Source organism: Aquarana catesbeiana, linkage group LG02, assembly GCF_042186555.1.
Source record: "Aquarana catesbeiana isolate 2022-GZ linkage group LG02, ASM4218655v1, whole genome shotgun sequence".
NCBI lineage: Eukaryota > Metazoa > Chordata > Amphibia > Anura > Ranidae > Aquarana > Aquarana catesbeiana.
This window is the reverse complement of record NC_133325.1, coordinates 380,318,023-380,336,106: the sequence shown is the minus strand read 5'-3', so window position 1 is coordinate 380,336,106 and position 18,084 is coordinate 380,318,023. Positions and strand designations below refer to the sequence as shown.

The 18,084-nt window shown below is 47.5% G+C and overlaps 1 protein-coding gene across 1 annotated transcript in view; it reads right to left on the bottom strand.

The window, feature by feature from the left end:
• LOC141128073 (multidrug and toxin extrusion protein 2-like) overlaps positions 1–18,084 on the bottom strand; it is a 373,391-nt gene that overhangs the window by 217,166 nt on the left and 138,141 nt on the right. The window contains exons 5-6 of the mRNA XM_073615140.1: positions 17,455–17,497; positions 1,303–1,347 (exon numbers count right to left, since the gene is read on the bottom strand). Coding sequence (XP_073471241.1) covers positions 1,303–1,347; positions 17,455–17,497 — 88 coding nt within the window. The remainder of the gene's footprint in view (positions 1–1,302; positions 1,348–17,454; positions 17,498–18,084) is intronic.

Sequence of the window (18,084 nt, the reverse complement as noted above, 5' to 3'; positions counted from 1 at the left end):
GTAAGAGCGGCCAGGATGTGGAATTCCCTTCCACAGGCGGTGGTCTCAGCAGGGGGGGGGCATCGATAGTTTCAAAAAACTATTAGATAAGCACCTGAACGTCCACAACATACAGGGATATACAAGTGTAGCTCTGGTAGATTTTTATCTACCGCTGATAGGTAAATTTAGTGGGTCGCTTATTATAGGAAGTTAGATTTGCCTCTGTTCCAGCTTGGCTGACGTTGCATGCAGTTCCACATTGTGCCGGTGGGTGTCGTTGTCACCATCGGCAGGTGTTGGAAAAACAACGTGTTGAAGCGAATGAGTGCTCCTCTGTCCCGGAGATAACTCAGTGGAGGTTGTCCTCCGAGTTGCATTCTGGGAGAGGGTATTTATGGGACAGACACCATGTTTTAGGGTTCGTTTTCAGCCACCTGCTGGCCCTCCTGGCCGACAAGTATGCACTAGGAATACCACCTTGTGGTCCTCCGTTTCGGAGGCCCGCATCGCTGCGGCGTGTGGGTGGACCCAGAAGCCTGTCTGGGGCCTACCACAGCAGCGGAGGAATGGTCCTGAGCTGTCTATCCTGAGTAAAGAAGTTGGACAACCGAGAAGATCCCAGGGAAGGACCCGTCATGGAAGGATCATGCAGAGTACTGGTCTGGAGAGGGGCCTGGTGACGCATTCCGAAGTAATCTTACAGTATAGTACTACCGGCTTGGCTTAAAGGTCCAAGTACTGTATCTGACATTCATCACAAACCAATACATCCTGTGGCAGAGGATCGTACGGGTTTTATTCCAGATAAGTCTGTGGCAGAGACTTTTGTTCCTGCTACGTGCTGGCTGCTAGGCAAGTGAGAGATGTCTATCCAGGCGGGCAAAGATTAAATCCTACGAAAGGGGGACTATTCAATTGCAAGTGTTCAATTACAAAGAATGTTCTGAAGAAATACAACAGAAAGGTATTTGAGCTTCCCTGCAGCTTTCCTACTACCTCTTTCCTGCTACTTCCCTAGTTCATTTTATTAAAGCATTGGAAAACCTACGCAAGTGTTTGGTGCTTATATCGTCCAGAGGTAAACTCAACGGAACCCTAGACCCGGTGCCGGTGAAACAGAGGTGTCGAGAGTGAAGGTAACAAGCCCGCTTAAACCAGCAGCTTCACCGAGAGTTATTGCTACTCAAGGTAATACTGACATACAGTATAATCACACACATAGGTTGGACATGATGAACTTGTGTCTTTTTTCAGCCTTACCTACTATGTAACTATGTAAGTTAGCTATAAATTGTGGATTCGACTTTACAGAAATTTTACCTGATTTTGCAAATATCTGAATTGCAGTTGCTGAAGAAATATGGCCTGTAATGAAAATTAGAAGCATAAAAAGTGTTATTTAGCACATACATAGTGAAACAGAAAGTAGAATTTTATTATGGCCTGTACCCCTATTGTGTAAGATTTTCCTTCACCTCCTACTTCAGTGATGGTGATCCTTTAGACCAGAAGTGAGGGCAAGGGCTCATGTTGACAGGCATTTTTTTCTTAGCTAATGCAGATCAGAAAATCCTATTGATCGCAATTTAGCAGTTCAGAGTGTGCGTTTGACCTGTTTTGTGTTGCATTCCTTTTTGGCACAGTATGGCCTATTGAGGTGCATGTGAACTGCAGACAAAGCAGGTCAAGCACAGCCTGTTCTTCTCAAACAATGTGATTCAACTTAAGCATTTGCATTCCAATAGCAAGGGCAGCATTTGACAAGAACACCCATTTGAAAAGAACACATCCATTTATGGCAGGAGGACACCTTTTAGTGGAGTGGAAAAAAATTATAGCGCCTGTTTGGGTTTTATTGTTGTCTGTGTCTCCATTTCCCTTAATTCTTGCCCCAGAGCCAGTGATCAGCACGTGAGGAAAAATCTCTCAAGCGGGAAAAAACCCAATAAAACAGTCAAAAAGTTGCAAAATGATATTTTGTGTAACTGAAACAATTAATATTAGAAGAGAACCAAAAAAAGGAGTAATGCCGCGTACACACGAGCGGACTTTACCGCAGACTTTGCCCGGCGGATGGGATTTCGGACAATTCGATCGTATGTGGGCTCCAGCGGACTTTGTTTTCTCAAAAGTTGGACGGACTTAGATTTGAAACAGGTTTTAAATCTATCCGTCGAACTCGAGTCCGGTCGAAAAGTCCGCTCGTCTGTATGCTAGTTCGACGGACAAAAAGTCACGCTAGGGCAGCTATTGGCTACTGGCTATTAACTTCCTTGTTTTAGTCCAGTCGTACGTCATCATTTACGAATTCGATGGACTTTGATGGATTGTGTGTAGGCAAGTCCATTCATTCAGAAAGTCCGTCGTAAAGTCCGTCGAAAAGTCCGCCGGGCAAAGTCTGCCGTAAAGTCCGACCGTGTGTACGCGGCATTACACTCTCAAGCAACCAGTAAGGAACAATCTCAATTAACAACCTACAGTCCTTTTACTATTTCTCTTTGCATATTTACGTTCATTAACAGGGAGAATCCTCTCAAAAAGCCTAATCCCTATAAAGTCCATTAGTAAAAAGTAAGCACCTTAATTATATGCACCATCCAAATTCCTAGAGTCGCTGCATTAAAGATAACCCTTTTAGGTGTATCTCATTCTCAACCCATGAAAAAAATTTTGATATATTGCAGCTCATCAGACCTCAGATGAAGTAACTGCTTTAGTTTTATTTTTTCAGGTTTCTTTTCTGAATATTTGCCTGGTGATCCTACCAGTAAAACACTTCATGTCCTATGCTGAAAGCACTCACTGTATTGAATCTTTGGAGGAGCAATATTGTCACCCTAGGATGAGACTACAGAACAACCCCCCTCATCTTCATAGTATAGGTGGGAGATGTTCCATAACAAAGAACAAATCGTACTGATAAAAGCAAAACATTTTACATATTCATGCATTGTACCAATATTTTGTGACTGTCTTTATGACAGAGGGAAACGGAACAATTTTTTAGCAGCTATAAGGAATCAATGGCTCCCACTCACCTCCCAGGGGCGCCTGTCTGCTCTGCCAGTGCATAGCCTGCTTTTATGCTTGAGTTATTCTATGTAAGCTAGGATTGCTATACTTAGGTGAATAAAAAAAGAGAATGGGGAAATGGCGCTACCCTATTAAGATCTTGATTAAATACCTATTTCCAATACAGAACTAAATAAACATAAATAATACTAATCCCAGTGTGTTTGACACTTATAAATGTGCGTGACAGTAGAAATGTACATCCACTAATTCCCATACAATAAAATAAGATACAAAATCTGAACTATGACAGTGTACCCCTTAGGGCAAGCAGCACCACTGTGCAATACTAAAGTGTAAATTCAATGTGTACATTCATTCGAAAGGACTAAGTGCCCTCTGGAACCAGCACCTGAAGTAATGCGTATTACAGAAATGGACTGACTATAAGCAAGCAGTCCATGAACTAGTGTACAGTGAAATGATCAAAGTGACATCTGCTCAACTCTCCGCCAAACAAACATATATATGTATATGATCAAAAAAAGAATGTGAGAAATGATATAAATTAAACTAAAAACATGTGACATATATATACCACAATCTGTAGAGGTATAACAGGACAGAGTGTGCATAAAACTAAGATAAACTCTTTTGTAAAGACAGAGTCTCTAGAAAAGCAAACAGTCTCTGTGAAAAACCAAAGTCTCTGTGCAATCCAATAGAAATAAAAAATAATGAATACAAAAATGAAATAAAAATCAGCGGTGACTTCTGTGCTCATCAACAATGGTGACTCCTAGTGCTCCCCCAGTGTGACCCCACTCACCAGAAGCAGTCACCCCTGCAGGTGTAATGGGCATAGAGTGGGTGTCTTGGAGTAGATGCTCCCTAGGATATCAGGCTTGTCCTCCGATCCGCCGTGGATGTGCCCCGGCAATCCGATTCGAGATTCCCAGCTGGCGTTTCAGAGATGGACTCTTCCGTGCCTCATCATCATCAGTATGTGTTTACCTCCATTGAAAAGAAACAGGGGGCTTTCCGTAGTGAAGTAAGTTCAGGTTTATTCAAAAAATACATAAACCATAAGCAGCTGACCCAGTACAGTCAGGCTAACACACAGAACGAGACCAGGAAGCCAGGGACGGCGTGCGTCCCAGTCTGCGTTCCAACCAGAGCTTCCGGGTGTGACGTGTGAGCGTGACTCCGGCTTACGCGTTTCGTCAGAGGACGTTATCAAAGACGTTGACCCTAAGGGGTACACTGTCATAGTTCAGATTTTGTATCTTATTTTATTGTATGGGAATTAGTGGATGTACATTTCTACTGTCACGCACATTTATAAGTGTCAAACACACTGGGATTAGTATTATTTATGTTTATTTAGTTCTGTATTGGAAATAGGTATTTAATCAAGATCTTAATAGGGTAGCGCCATTTCCCCATTCTCTTTTTTTATTTATACCTAATTGGTCCCTATTGGGAACTAACTAGGGGGAGGCTGCAACCTTTTTAGTCCTGAGCGCGGACTCATAACTTATAAATACTTAGGTAAATGCCTTTGCCTTCTTCTGAAAATTAGGTAGTACGGTTTCATCCTGCTTGTAATATTACTAGGAAACAAGTAAAAGATAAAGTGGTATTAAAGTAAAAAATCTAAAAACAGCTGAAAGGCTGATAGACAAGGATTTTATAACAGAAGGGACCCTAATAGTCTCTTCTGCCATAAATGTCTCTTCTGGCCCTTCTGCAGTAATGTAATCTGAGCCACGCATGCGTAGCTCAGACCCCATTTACGGCACCCGCTCTGTGCCCTGATGAAGTAACTCCCATGCTCCTGTGCAGTGCATAGTAGCCCATTATGGAATAAACAACCTGGGGGTCAATTTAATTAGATACAGTTAAAAAAACGAAGTTTAAAGGGGTTGTAAAGGTAAAAATTTTTTCACCTTAATGCATTCTATGCATTAAGGTGAAAAAACTTTTGACAGTACCGCCGCCCCCAGCCCCCCCGTTTTACTTACCTGACGCCTCGAATCTTCGCTGCTCGTCCTCGTCATCTTCATTGCAGCTCAGCCTGGTCGCTGATTGGCTGCAGTGGATGGATTGAAAGCAGCGCAGCCATTGGCTCGCGCTGCTGTCAATCACATCCGATGATGCGGCGCGCCGGGGGGCGGGGCCGAGTGATACAGCGAGCGGCTATAGCCGCCGGCTGTATCACGAGAGCGCGCCCGCAAGCACTCACCACCATGCGAGGGAGCTCGCATTAAGGTGGTAAATGCTTGCGGGGAGGAGCTGAAACAGCCGCCGAGGGACCCCAGAAGATCAGGTTCGGAGCCACTCTGTGCAGAACGAGCTGCACAGTGAAGGCAAGTATAACATGTTTGTTATTTTAAAAAAAAAAAAAAAATACCTTTACAACCCCTTTAATACTGCTATACTGCTTTAAATGAGATCTCCTGCTTTTTTTGTCACTTTATTGTCATTGCTTGAGCTAACTTGTTTAAAGTGAATGCTTACTGTTGTAGAATGGTCTGGCAGCTTGGGATGCTATAATAAACTATGGTAACTTTTATTGCACACAGTAAATGGTGCTGCCTCCCTGCACAGGTGCCAGACTCTTCCTTTCTGCTGCCGGAAGGAACACAGTTTGTTACACAACACCTTGACCATTCAGGAACAACTTGTAATTTTAATGATGAATACAAAGCGTTCTTTGATTGGCCAAGGTGGAGGCTGTGATGTAATTCACCTGTCTCTCCGCCTCAACCAATAAAAGAACTACTTGTCAGTGGTGTACCAAACGGGGTGCAGTCTACACCAGGTGAGGATCCCCTGGGGGTGCTGCACCCAGTCCTGACATTTCTTTGTTTGCATTGCTCCTTGAAACTGCAAGTGCAACACAAAAAAAAAAAGGCAGCTGACCGCAGACCTCCAACAATTCCACACACACGTGGTGCTTCAGTGACAGTGGCTGCTCTGAGAGATTCATAAGTCAAAGCCGAGAGGAGGACATACCTTCACTCTGAACTCCCCCTGCATATGGTCATTTGGTGAGTAAGTTTACAGTGGGGGAGATCTGTACAGAAGGTTCTGTACCTGGGTGAGGGGAGTGGGCGAATAGAGGGTGTCTGTACTGAGGAGCCTGTACTTGAGGGCAGATGGAGGGTGTCTGTACTGAGGGAGAGGGTTGTTTGCACTGAAGGATCTGTACTGGGGGAGGGTTGTCTGTACTAGGGGGGATGGGTGGTTGTACTTAGGGGTCTGTACTGGGGGTGGGGTCTGTTACTGAGGGGCTCTGTACTTAGGGGGTGACGAGGGAGGGAGTGGCCTGTGCTGAGGGGTCTGTGCTGGGTGGGAGTCAGTACCGAAGGGTCTGTGCTGGGGAGCTGGTCTGTGCTAAGGGGTATGTAGTAAGGGTCAGTCTGTGGTGAGGGGCCTATTCTGGGGGTCAGTCTGTGCTCAGGGGCCTGTGATAGCTGGGTCAAATCTGTGCTGGTGGGTCTGTCCTGGGGGATCAGTCATACTTGTCAACAGTCCACAGTCCCAATTTTCCCGGGACAATCCCGATTTTGGGACCCTCGCCCCGATCAGAGCTCAACCCGATTTAATTCCCGGGATTTCGCTTTTTGTCCCGGGAAAATCGGGAATGTTTTAGCAAAAACAACTGGCGGGCTACAAGAAGAAGGCCGCAGCTGCCGCCGTGAGGCCTGATCCCCTTGTGTTCAGTGGAGTGGGGAGGCCCCTCCCCACTCCACTGAACACACGGAGAAACCTGGGAACGCACTAGCTGCCGCTGAAGGGGATAGGACAGACGTAGCCGGCATGAAGAAGGGCTCTGCTGCCAGGGACACAGGGCTTCGCTGCTGGGGACAGACGCTGATGTGAGGAGGACGCCACTGATGGGGACACCATGGTCATGTAAGGAGGACTGATGGGGTCACCAGATGTAAGGAGGACTGATGGGGACACCACGACATGTAAGGAGGACTGATGGGGACACCACATGTAAGGAGGACTGATGGGGACACCATATGTAAGGAGGACTGATGGGGACACCATATGTAAGGAGGACTGATGGGGACACCATATGTAAGGTGGACTGATGGGGACACCAGATGTAAGGAGGGCTCCGCTGATGAGAACACAGATGTAAGGAGGGCTCCGTTGATGGGGACACCAGATGTAAGGAGGGGCTCCACTGCGGGGGACACAGATGTAAGGAGGGGCTCTACTGATGGGGACACAGATTTAAGGAGGGGCTCCGCTGATGGGGACACAGATGTAAGGAGGACTCTGCTGCTGGGGACACAGATGTGAGAAAAGCTTCACTGATGGGGGCACCTGATGTAAGGAGGGACTCCACTGGGGGCACCTGATAGAAAGCTCCACTGATGGGGACACCAGATGTAAGGAGGACTGATGGGGACACCGCGGGCATGTAAGGAGGACGGATGGGGACACCAGATGTAAGAAGGATTAATGGGGACACCAGATGTAAGGAGAACTGATGGGGACACCAGATGTAAGGAGGACTGATGGGGACACCAGATGTTAGGAAGATTGATAGATGGGGACACCACGACATGTAAGGAGGACTGATGGGGGCACCACGACATGTAAGGAGGCTGATGGGGAAACCACGACATGTAAGGAGGACTGATGGGGAGACCACGACATGTAAGGAGGACTGATGGGGACACCACGACATGTAAGGAGGACTGATGGGGACACCACGACATGTAAGGAGGACTGATGGGGACGCCACGACATGTAAGGAGGACTGATGAGGACGCCACGACATGTAAGGAGGACTGATGGGGACGCCACGACATGTAAGGAGGACTGATGGGGACGCCACGACATGTAAGGAGGACTGATGGGGACGCCACGACATGTAAGGAGGACTGATGGGGACACCACGACATGTAAGGAGGACTGATGGGGACACCACGACATGTAAGGAGGACTGATGGGGACATCATATGTAAGGAGGATTGATGGGGACACCACATGTAACGAGGACTGATGGTGACACCACATGTAAGGACGACTAATGGGGACACCAGATGTAAGGAGGACTGATGGGGACACCAGATGTAAGGAGGACCGATGGGGACACAGATGTAAGGAGGACCGATGGGGACACAGATGTAAGGAGGACTCTGCTAATGGGGACACCAGATGTAAAGAGGACTCTGCTGATGGGGACATCAGATGTAAGGAGGGCTCCACTGATGGGAACACAGATGTAAGGAGGGCTCCACTGATGGGGACACCAGATGTAAGGAGGGGCTCCGCTGATGGGGACACCAGATGTAAGGAGGGACTCCACTGCTGGGGACACAGATATAAGGAGGGGCTCTGCTGATGGGGACACAGATGTGAGGAAAGCTCCACTGATAGGGGCACCTGATGTAAGGAGGGACTTTGCTGGGGGCATGTGGTGGCAGGCGACGTGGCAGGTGACTTGCTCAGGGCTCCCACCGATTCTGCATTATGGTGTGTTGAATGATTTAATTTTATATTACAATGTAATAATAGAAATAATGTGCTTCGATCATCCTGACACCAGAACAACCATGGTGTCCGGATTATGATTGACGTGCTAACACCAGGTGTTTGGAGTATCTTTATCTGCTGATTGTTAAACTGTCCGAGAGGTTCCCAGAACAGACTCAGTGCTGGGTGCCCTGGGGTGCGCGCATGCACGATGTTTGGCGCCAACTGCCCTATTTAAACTATTGATGCACTTTGCTCAGTGCTGTCCGATCTGCAGCTCCCAGTACCTGTGCTTCCTGTTTACCTGTCTGAACGTTTGATCTCACTGATTCCTGGCTTGTCTATTGGATTCCTCTCTGCTATCTGCCTGCACCTGACCCCGGCCTGCCTTTGAACCTGCCTGCTCCTTGTACTACGCTGCCTGCCTGTTGCCAACCCAGCTTGTGACCTGGACTTTGAACCTGCTTGCTCCCTTGTACTGTGCTAACAGCCTGCTGCCAATGCTGTCTGTGACTGGTCCTGCCTACCCTGCTCCTGCTCTGCATCTGCTGCCTGTGCTTCAGCTTGCCAAGGACCATCAGTCCACTTGCACCAGGATCCTGGGCCTTACCTCCGCAAGTCACCCGCCAGGCCCTCATACCATTCTGTGCTCCCGTGCCTTCTGTTCATACTACCAGGGGCAACCAGATACGTAAGGGAGACCTACCCCTGCTGTATCAGGTTCATCAGTCAGGTACGTGAAAGTCTGACAGTATCGGACAGCCATGTCCGAGCCTGAGCAGGGAGCTTCTCCCATGGAGAATTGTGTAGGCACCTGGCGGGTATCACACAAGCTGTTAAGAGCCTTCAGGAAGTCTATACTAGGCTGCAAGAGCGAGTCCAGGTCTTCACCTGCTAACCCTCAAGTTGCTTCTGCTGCCGGACTCTCATCTGCACCCTCAGTGGTAATGCTACTCCCTGAGCCTAGGGTCCCTACACCCGAAAGATTTGCTGGAGATCATTGTAAATACCGGTCCTTCAGCAACGCCTGCAAACTTTACTTTGGTTTACAACCACGCACCTTTTCTTTGGAAGTGACCAAGGTGGGCTTTGTAATTTCTCTCCTATCCAGTGAACCGCAGACCTGGGCCCACCGTCTTCTGGAGCAAAAGTCAGCATTTCTAGATAGCCTGGATGCTGTCTTCGCCGTCATGTCTCAGCGATATGAGGACCCCCAGTTAAAAGCCACCGCTGAATCCACCTTGTACGCTCTACAACAAGGGTGTAGACCTGCAGAAGATTATGTCCTGGAATTCAGGCGTTGGAGTTAGGATACGGAATGGAATGACACTGCCCCTGCGCTACCAATTTCGTATGGGCTTATCTGATTCACTTAAAGATGAGTTGGTACGGGTTAGAATACCCCAATCTCTGGATGACCTCATCAACTTGTCCGTTCAAATAGATCGGCGCCTAAGGGAGCGCTGCTCCGAGAGATCCACCAACCAATTCCGTCCTACCTGGGTCCTCCCCAAGGTCCCTAGTGCTACCAGCTCTGTTGGCCAATGTCCTCGTGCGCCACATACCTCGGTCCTCGATGCCCCCGAACCGATGCAGCTATGTCTTCTCCGGCCGTCTCTCACTCCAGAAGAGCGGCAACGCCGACGTGCCAACAATCTGTGTATGTATTGCGGGGAATCAGGTCACTACATGAGATCTTGCCCTAACAAGACACGTAAGTCCCTTTTAACCTCTCCTAAGTATGCACCTGCCTTGCCCAATCCTGCTAACCACCTTGCTCTCTCCATTGTTCTACAGCTTCCAGGACAGGATCTGCCAGTCTCAGTCATAATTGACTCTGGAGCATGCAGCTGCTACATTGACCTAACTTTTGCTGCTAATCATCGCATCCCTCTGCTGGCCATCATGGGCACTCATCATCGGGAACTTCTTCGATTGGACGCTATCTCTTCACCACTTTTTCCTATTATCCTGGGAATGCCGTGGTTACAGGCCCATAATTCCAGCATTGACTGGGTCACTGGGGAAATCAAGTTCCTCTCCAGTTATTGTCAACAGCACTGCCTGCACAGTACCTCCGCAAAACCACTCAACTCCTCTGCCTGGACATTGACACTGAATCAGAGCAAGCGATTCCCGCTCCATATCGGGACGTTTCTGATGTATTTAGCAAAAAGGGGGCAGAGACCCTTCCTCCTCATAGACCTTATGATTGCCCGATAGAACTGTTTCCTGGATCTGAAGTCCCTTTTGGAAGAATTTTTCCACTAACAGAGCAGGAGCTGGATACCCTTAAGGTCTATATTGATGAGAACTTAAAGAGTGCTTTTATCTGCCCATCCACTTCACCTGCCGGAGCCAGCATCTTCTTCGTCGAGAAAAAAGATCGCTCCCTACGGCCTTGTATTGATTACCAGGAACTAAATAAGATAACCATCAAGAACCGTTACCCTCTACCTCTCGTGCCTGAACTTTTCCAAAGACTGGGTTCTGCAACGATCTTCACTAAACTAGATCTCCGTGGTGCCTACAATTTAATCCGCATTAGAGAGGGAGATGAATGGAAAACAGATTTTCATACCCGGTTCGGGCACTTTGAGTACCTTGTCATGCCCTTTGGCCTGTGCAACGCACCAGCGACATTTCAACACTTTGTGAATGATATCTTCCATGACCTTCTGGACTTGTATGAGATAGTGTATTTAGATGATATCTTAATCTTTTCCTCTTCACTCACTGAGCATCACAAGCATGTCCAAAATGTATTAACCCGGCTCAGGCAGCATGGTCTTTACGCCAAGTTGGAAAAATGTAAGTTTGAACTCCAGTGCATCCAGTTCCTCGTCCTAACTATTTCTATTAACACCATTAAGATGGATCCCCAAAAAGTGGCAGCTATCCTGGACTGGCCCGCTCCCTCCGATAAGAAAGGTGTCCAATGCTTCATTGGCTTCGCCAACTTTTACCGGAAGTTCATAAGGGGCTTTTCTGCAATAATTGCCCCCATCACTGAACTAACCAAGCAAGGGAACTGATTCAGTTGGTCCCCTAAGGCACAAAATGCCTTTGAAAAACTTAAAGAGCTATTTACTTCTGCTTCAATCCTGAAACATCCAGATCCTGTCCTACCATTTGTCCTTGAAGTGGATGCATCAGAGTACGCAGTAGGGGCAGTACTTTCTCAGCTGCAAGGCGCCAAAGCCCTCCTCTATCCAGTAGCCTTTTTCTCACGTAAGCTCTCCACTGCGGAGAAAAATTACGACGTGGGAGATAGGGAGCTTCTGGCCATCAAGGCTGCCTTAGAAGAGTGGCGCTACCTACTGGAGGGTGCTGCACATCCCATCCTGGTCTATACCGACCACAAAAACCTGGAGTATTTGAGAACCGCCAAAAGATTGAGACTATGGCAGGCAAGGTGGGCTCTGTTTTTCTCCAGATTTCAGTTCCAGATTACGTACAGACTTGGCTCTAAAAATATTAAGCAGGATGCTTTATCCCGCATGTTCCATGATTCCGGAGAATCCTTACCTCCTGACACCATCCTTCCTGCTAGAAATTTCTTGCTACTTCAAGGGCACATTTTATCCCAAATAAGACAAGCCTCCGTGGGTTGGTCCCCACCCACTGAAAACAATGTAAGCATGCAAGATGGTCTATTCTGGCACAAGGACAAAATTAGGGTTCCAAAGAATCTGAGGGTGGCAGTACTGGAACTCTGCCACGACCATAAGTTGGCCAGACATTTTGGTGTTCTGAAAACGACAGAGCTGGTACAACGTACATTTTGGTGGCCTCAGCTGGCAAACGACTGCAGGAGTTATGTGGACTCATGCACCACCTGTGCTCGGAATAAGAATAGCCGAACAAAAGCCTGGGGCCTACTAAGACCTTTACCTGCCCAGAAAGGCCCTGGAAGATGATTTTGATGGATTTCATCGTAGAGCTCCCTCCAGCAGAGGGTTTTTCCACCATCTTCATCATCGTGGATAGATTGTCTAAGATGGCTCAATTTCTACCCATGAAAGGAACACCTTCAGCACTGGAAACAGCAAAAATTTTCATTAAGGAAGTAGTGAGACTGCATGGAGTTCCATCAAGTATAGTGTCTGATCGAGGTGTTCAGTTCACTTCCAGGTTTTGGAAGGCTCTCTGTGGGTCACTTGAAATTGAATTAGCATTCTCCTCTGCCTACCATCCCCAGATGAATGGGCAGACGGAGAGAACTAATCAGACTCTGGAACAATATCTCTGCTGCTTTTCTGTCTTTTCACAGGACGATTGGGTCTCTCTACTGCCTATTGCTGAGTTTGCCTACAACAACTCTGTGCACTCTGCCATTAAACAAACGCCATTTTTTGCCAACTATAGCTTTCATCCATCCTTCTCGTCTGGTTCCTTACCCGAGTGTGCGATTCCTGCAGTCTCCGAAACAATAGACTTCTTCCTTACCAACAATAAGTTACTAAGAGAGACCATGGCTAAAACCCAGGAATACAATAAAAGGATGTTTGACAGGAAGAAGCGAGGAGAACTCATCCTAGAACCTGGTAACCAGGTGTGGCTGTCTACACTTAATTTAAAAATGGCCTGCCCCTGAAGGAAGTTGGGTCCCAAATTAATGGGTCCTTTTTCGGTCAAGAGTAAAATTAATGATGTGACTTATGAGCTTGACTTACCCAATACATTGAAAGTCCACCCAGCTTTTCACGTGTCTTTGCTGAAACCTGTTATTCCCAATTCTTTTCCTGGTCGAAATACCGACCCACCTGAACCTGTAATCATTAACAACGAGGAAGAATTTGAGGTGGAAGCAATCCTGGATTGTAGGAAGAGGCACAACCAAATCCAATACTTAATCAAGTGGGGGGTATGGACCAGAAGATAATTCCTGGGAACCGGAAAGCAACCTGCATGCTGAAGAACTGTTAAGGGATTTTCGGAGTGCCCACACTGATAGACTGGCCCAGATGGGCATCCGGAGGCTGCCCTTAAGGAGGGGGCACTGTCAGAGAGGTTCCCAGAACAGACTCAGTGCTGGGCGCCCTGGGGTGCGCCGGCTCGTGCCGGTGCGCGCCGTCATGCGGGCACGTGCGGTTGCGTGCGGGCGCGCGACCGTGCGCGTCGGCGCTCGATGTTTGGCGCCAACTGCCCCATTTAAACCATTGATGCACTTTGCTCAGTGCTGTCCGATCTGCAGTTCCCAGTACCTTTTCTTCCTGTTTACCTGTCTGAACGTTTGATGTCCCCGATTCCCGGCTTGTCTATTGGATTCCTCTCTGCTATCTGCCTGCACCTGACCCCGGCCCTGCCTTTGACTTTGAACCTGCCTGCTCCTTGTACTACGCTGCCCGCCTGTTGCCAACCCTGCTTGTGACCTGGACTTTGAACCTGCCTGCTCCTTTGTACTACGCTGCCCGCCTGTTGCCAACCTTGCTTGTGACCTGGACTCTGAACCTGTTTGCTCCCTTGTACTGTGCTGACCGCCTGCTGCCAACGCTGTCTGTGACTGGTCCTGCCTACCCCGCTCCTGCTCTGCATCTGCTGCCTGTGCTTCAGCTTGCCAAGGACCATCAATCCACTTGCATCAGGATCCTGGGCCTTACCTCCGCAAGTCACCCACCAGGCTCTCATACCATTCTGTGCTTCTGTGCCTTCTGTTCATACTACCAGGGGCCGGGAACCAGATACGTAAGGGAGACCTACCCCTACTGTATTGGGTTCGTTAGTCAGGTACGTGAAAGTCTGACATAAACTCTGGAATACACATATTTCTATTGTGGTGTAGGATCTGGGGCTGCTGTCCCTCCATCCCTCCCCCCCTTTCCCTCTCCATCCCTCATTCATCTCAGGCTCTAACCACACCCCCTTTGAGCCACGCCCATTTAAGCCACACCCACAATTTCACGCAAATCACGCCCATTCTTTGTCGCGGCCGCATTTTTTTTTCTATGCCACACCTACAAACGCATGCCCTGCCCCCTAATTATAATGCGACTCTGCCTACAGCCAAAAAAGTGTCCCTAAAATTTTTTTTACAATGTTGGCATCTATGGGATCAGTCTTTGCTGGGGGAGGTCTTTACTGAGGAGGAGGTCAGTATGAGGGGTGGGACGTGAGGGGAGATTTAGGAATGTCAGGGAAGATCAGTTCAGTACTCAGACATCTTTGTGTCACTCTTTCATAAAAAACAACATCAATGCGTGCTCAGTCCATTCAGTCCAGCAAAGGTATCTGCTCCCCTTCAATATAGACCTTCTTAACAAGGGACAAATATGTGTTAAACATCAGAATTCAGGTATTAGAAATCTTCTAAACCACATATAGCTTCAGCCCAGGTCAATTATCTCTCAAAGGTTTTTCATGAATGATCAGTGCCAATGGCTACTGCTGGCAACACTGATCATTGTATTCTGATGGAGGGGAGGCTTCTCTGTCAGAATACAGTACTACAGTGGAAGTGATTCAGATCATTTTTTTTTCTCAGCCCAGTGACGTTTGTCCTCATTCCAGTGTGAGTCCAGTGACATATGTGCTGGGTCCAGTGACCTATGCCCTGAATCCAGTGACCAGTGTCCTGAGTGTCCCGTCTCCCTTTTCACCCCTCTTTTTGCAGTGGTGTAGGCTTTTCAGCATTAAAACTCATGGTGATGAGGCAATATATCACCTCCCAGCCACCTGTCAACAACAGATAGCTTTCAGAGGGATGGCAAGGGCTGCTGTAAATGTAACTGAGCCCTAAAAGTTGTAAATACTGTACATAATTTTACCAATGTACAGTGCCTGTGTTTCTGTCCTTATGATACATTTTACTGTATAGACAGTAGGGGTGCGCATCTTCACTGGCCTCACGATTCGATTCGATTACGATTATCAGGTCCACGATTCACGATGCATCACGATTACTGCGCGCGGTTTTCATCCAAAAAATGTAAGTAGTCAGAAGAACTCCATTTTTAAAATTTTATCTGTTCTTAAAAAAAAGACAACACTCCCTGCATGTAGCAAAGTGTAAACACAGCAGACAACTTAAAGAGGAGCTCCAGACTGCCCCCAAATTACTACAGAAGATGGTCAGAGACTGCAGACATGATACAGGATTTGATCAGAGACTGCAGACATGATACAGGAGATGATCAGAGACTGCAGACATGATACAGGAGATGATCAGAAACTGCAGACATGATACAGGAGATGATCAGAGACTGCAGACATAATACAGGTGATGATCAGAGACTGCAGACATAATACAGGAGATGATCAGAGACTGCAGACATACTACAGGAGATGATCAGAGACTGCAGACATGATACAGGAGATGGTCAGAGACTGCAGACATGATACAGGAGATGGTCAGAGACTGCAGACATGATACAGGAGATGGTCAGAGACTGCAGACATGATACAGGAGATGGTCAGAGACTGCAGACATGGTACAGGAGATGATCAGAGACTGCAGACATGGTACAGGAGATGATCAGAGACTGCAGACCTGCTGAACATGGTAAGGGAGGTGCCAGACTGTCCTATCCAAGATGACCAATACCCCGCCCCCCCTCACCACTAACCTGTCACCATATAATACTATTACCATAGCGCTCCCCTGCCCAGTGTCACCACGGACCAATTCCCATCCTTCTCGACCAGCATCCACACAGTCCTCTGCTCTTCACCGCCGCAGCCCCCCCCCCACCTCTACACAGTGAGCATGCAGATAGGGCAATAAAACAAAAAATGGTGTGCAGTGCTTTGTGGTGATAATAAATGCACAAAAGAGTCTTACGTAGTGAATAAATATAGTCCTGAAATATATAATCTGTGATCTGATTAAAAGAAATCTTTTGTGTATTCAAAGTAATTCCAGTGCTGAGTGTTCTCTGCTGTGTTCAAATCATTCACCAGAAATCAGGAATGATTTGAACACAGCAGAGAACACTCAGCACTGGAATTACTTTGAATATACAGAAGATTTCTTTCAATCAGATCACAGATTATGACTATGTTTGTTCACTACGTACTTAAAAACACTCTTTTGTACATTTGTCACTGCAAAGCACTGCACACCATTTTTGGTTTTATTGCATACAGTCTGGCACCTCCCTTACCATGTCAGTCTTTAGTTCTCAGTGTCCTCCCCATGGCCCCCTCACCTGGCTCTACTGCTCTTCTGGCTCTCCTCCAGCTCTGCCTCATCCTCCTCCATCACCGCTCTGAAACCTTCCGGGACCAAAAGCACTGATGGCTCCACTCTCCTCCTCGGAGCTCCGTGCTCCAGAAGCCGGCCGCGGCCACCACTCTTAGCAGCAGGGACAGCTCCAGCCACCACAAGCTCCGGCGCCGGCGCTCCATGTTTCCAACGTGCACACAGCGAGGCTCCTCACTTCCGCATTCCACCACTATGACGCCACCTGGGATCACTATCTATTGGCTGGTGAGGGGGTGGGACGATGAGGGGAGAGAGAAGGGGATGAATGGAAGGCCTCCTCCCCTCGCGACACAGGGGGGTGACGTCAGTGGGAGGCGGATCAAAACGGCGCAGAAACTTCGGCTTTCAGCTCCACTCGGAGGCAGGGCATGGTGCGGCGGCACGGCGCGAGGATGACGTCATCCTCAATAATCGATTTCTTAAGGCTACAGAATCGATGCCGCATCGTGGACAGTCGAATCCCGATGCATCGATTCAACGATTAATTTCAACACCCCTAATAGACAGTATTATATATTTTTTATTATACAATAGGTTGACAATCTGCTTCTTGTAAAACCATTTTAATGCCCACTCCTAAACAAAGTGCATTCTCCTCTTGATAGCCCACCCTACCACTGATAACAGAGGTTGAAAACAAATCAACCAGCAATATTAATTAAAACAAATGACATTAGAAAATGTGAATACAGTATATAGAAATAGGTCCCAGATACAGGAGACAGGATGTAGTACAGTAACAAAATAAAACTTACCGGCAGAGCAGGTAAAAAGATCATCACATATTTTTGTGTTAACCTGAAACAGAATGCATATGTGTTTTATTAACATGTAGCACCCTTGTCCCAAAGCAGGGATACAGGTAAATTTAGTTATGCTGGGTGGTAGCAAGCCTGGCTAATTTGTAGTGTTTAGGAGGTCAAATGGCTTCTCTCCTAATCCTGTTCAGCTGTGGCTTCTCCCTTTTTGTCAGTAGGTGGCACTGTTGCCTTTGACATTAATATGATGAGCTACAGTGAACTGAGATTATGAATAAACATACCTTTCTCAGCCAATCAGATTTACTGCTATGAATGCTGGGAGGAGGTTTTTATTCAGAAGGAGTCGGGTGATTGGAGTCTTCCCTGCCAAGGCTGCTGTCTGGGTGAGGTGTGTGTGTAAAACAGCTCCTGGTTGCTAGGCCTGAAGCCTTAGGCCTATCCAGGTGTTCTCTTGGCTGCTAGGCTTATCCAAGGCCTATCCGGGTGTTCAAGATTCTGCTGGGAAAAAGCCTGCTTAATATCCAGGAAACAATTCTGAGAGGTATGGAGTTCTAGAGAAGTACCAGAAGTGACTTTTCATGGACCAGGGATCCATGAGGTGGCTGGGAGAGCTTCAAGGGAACT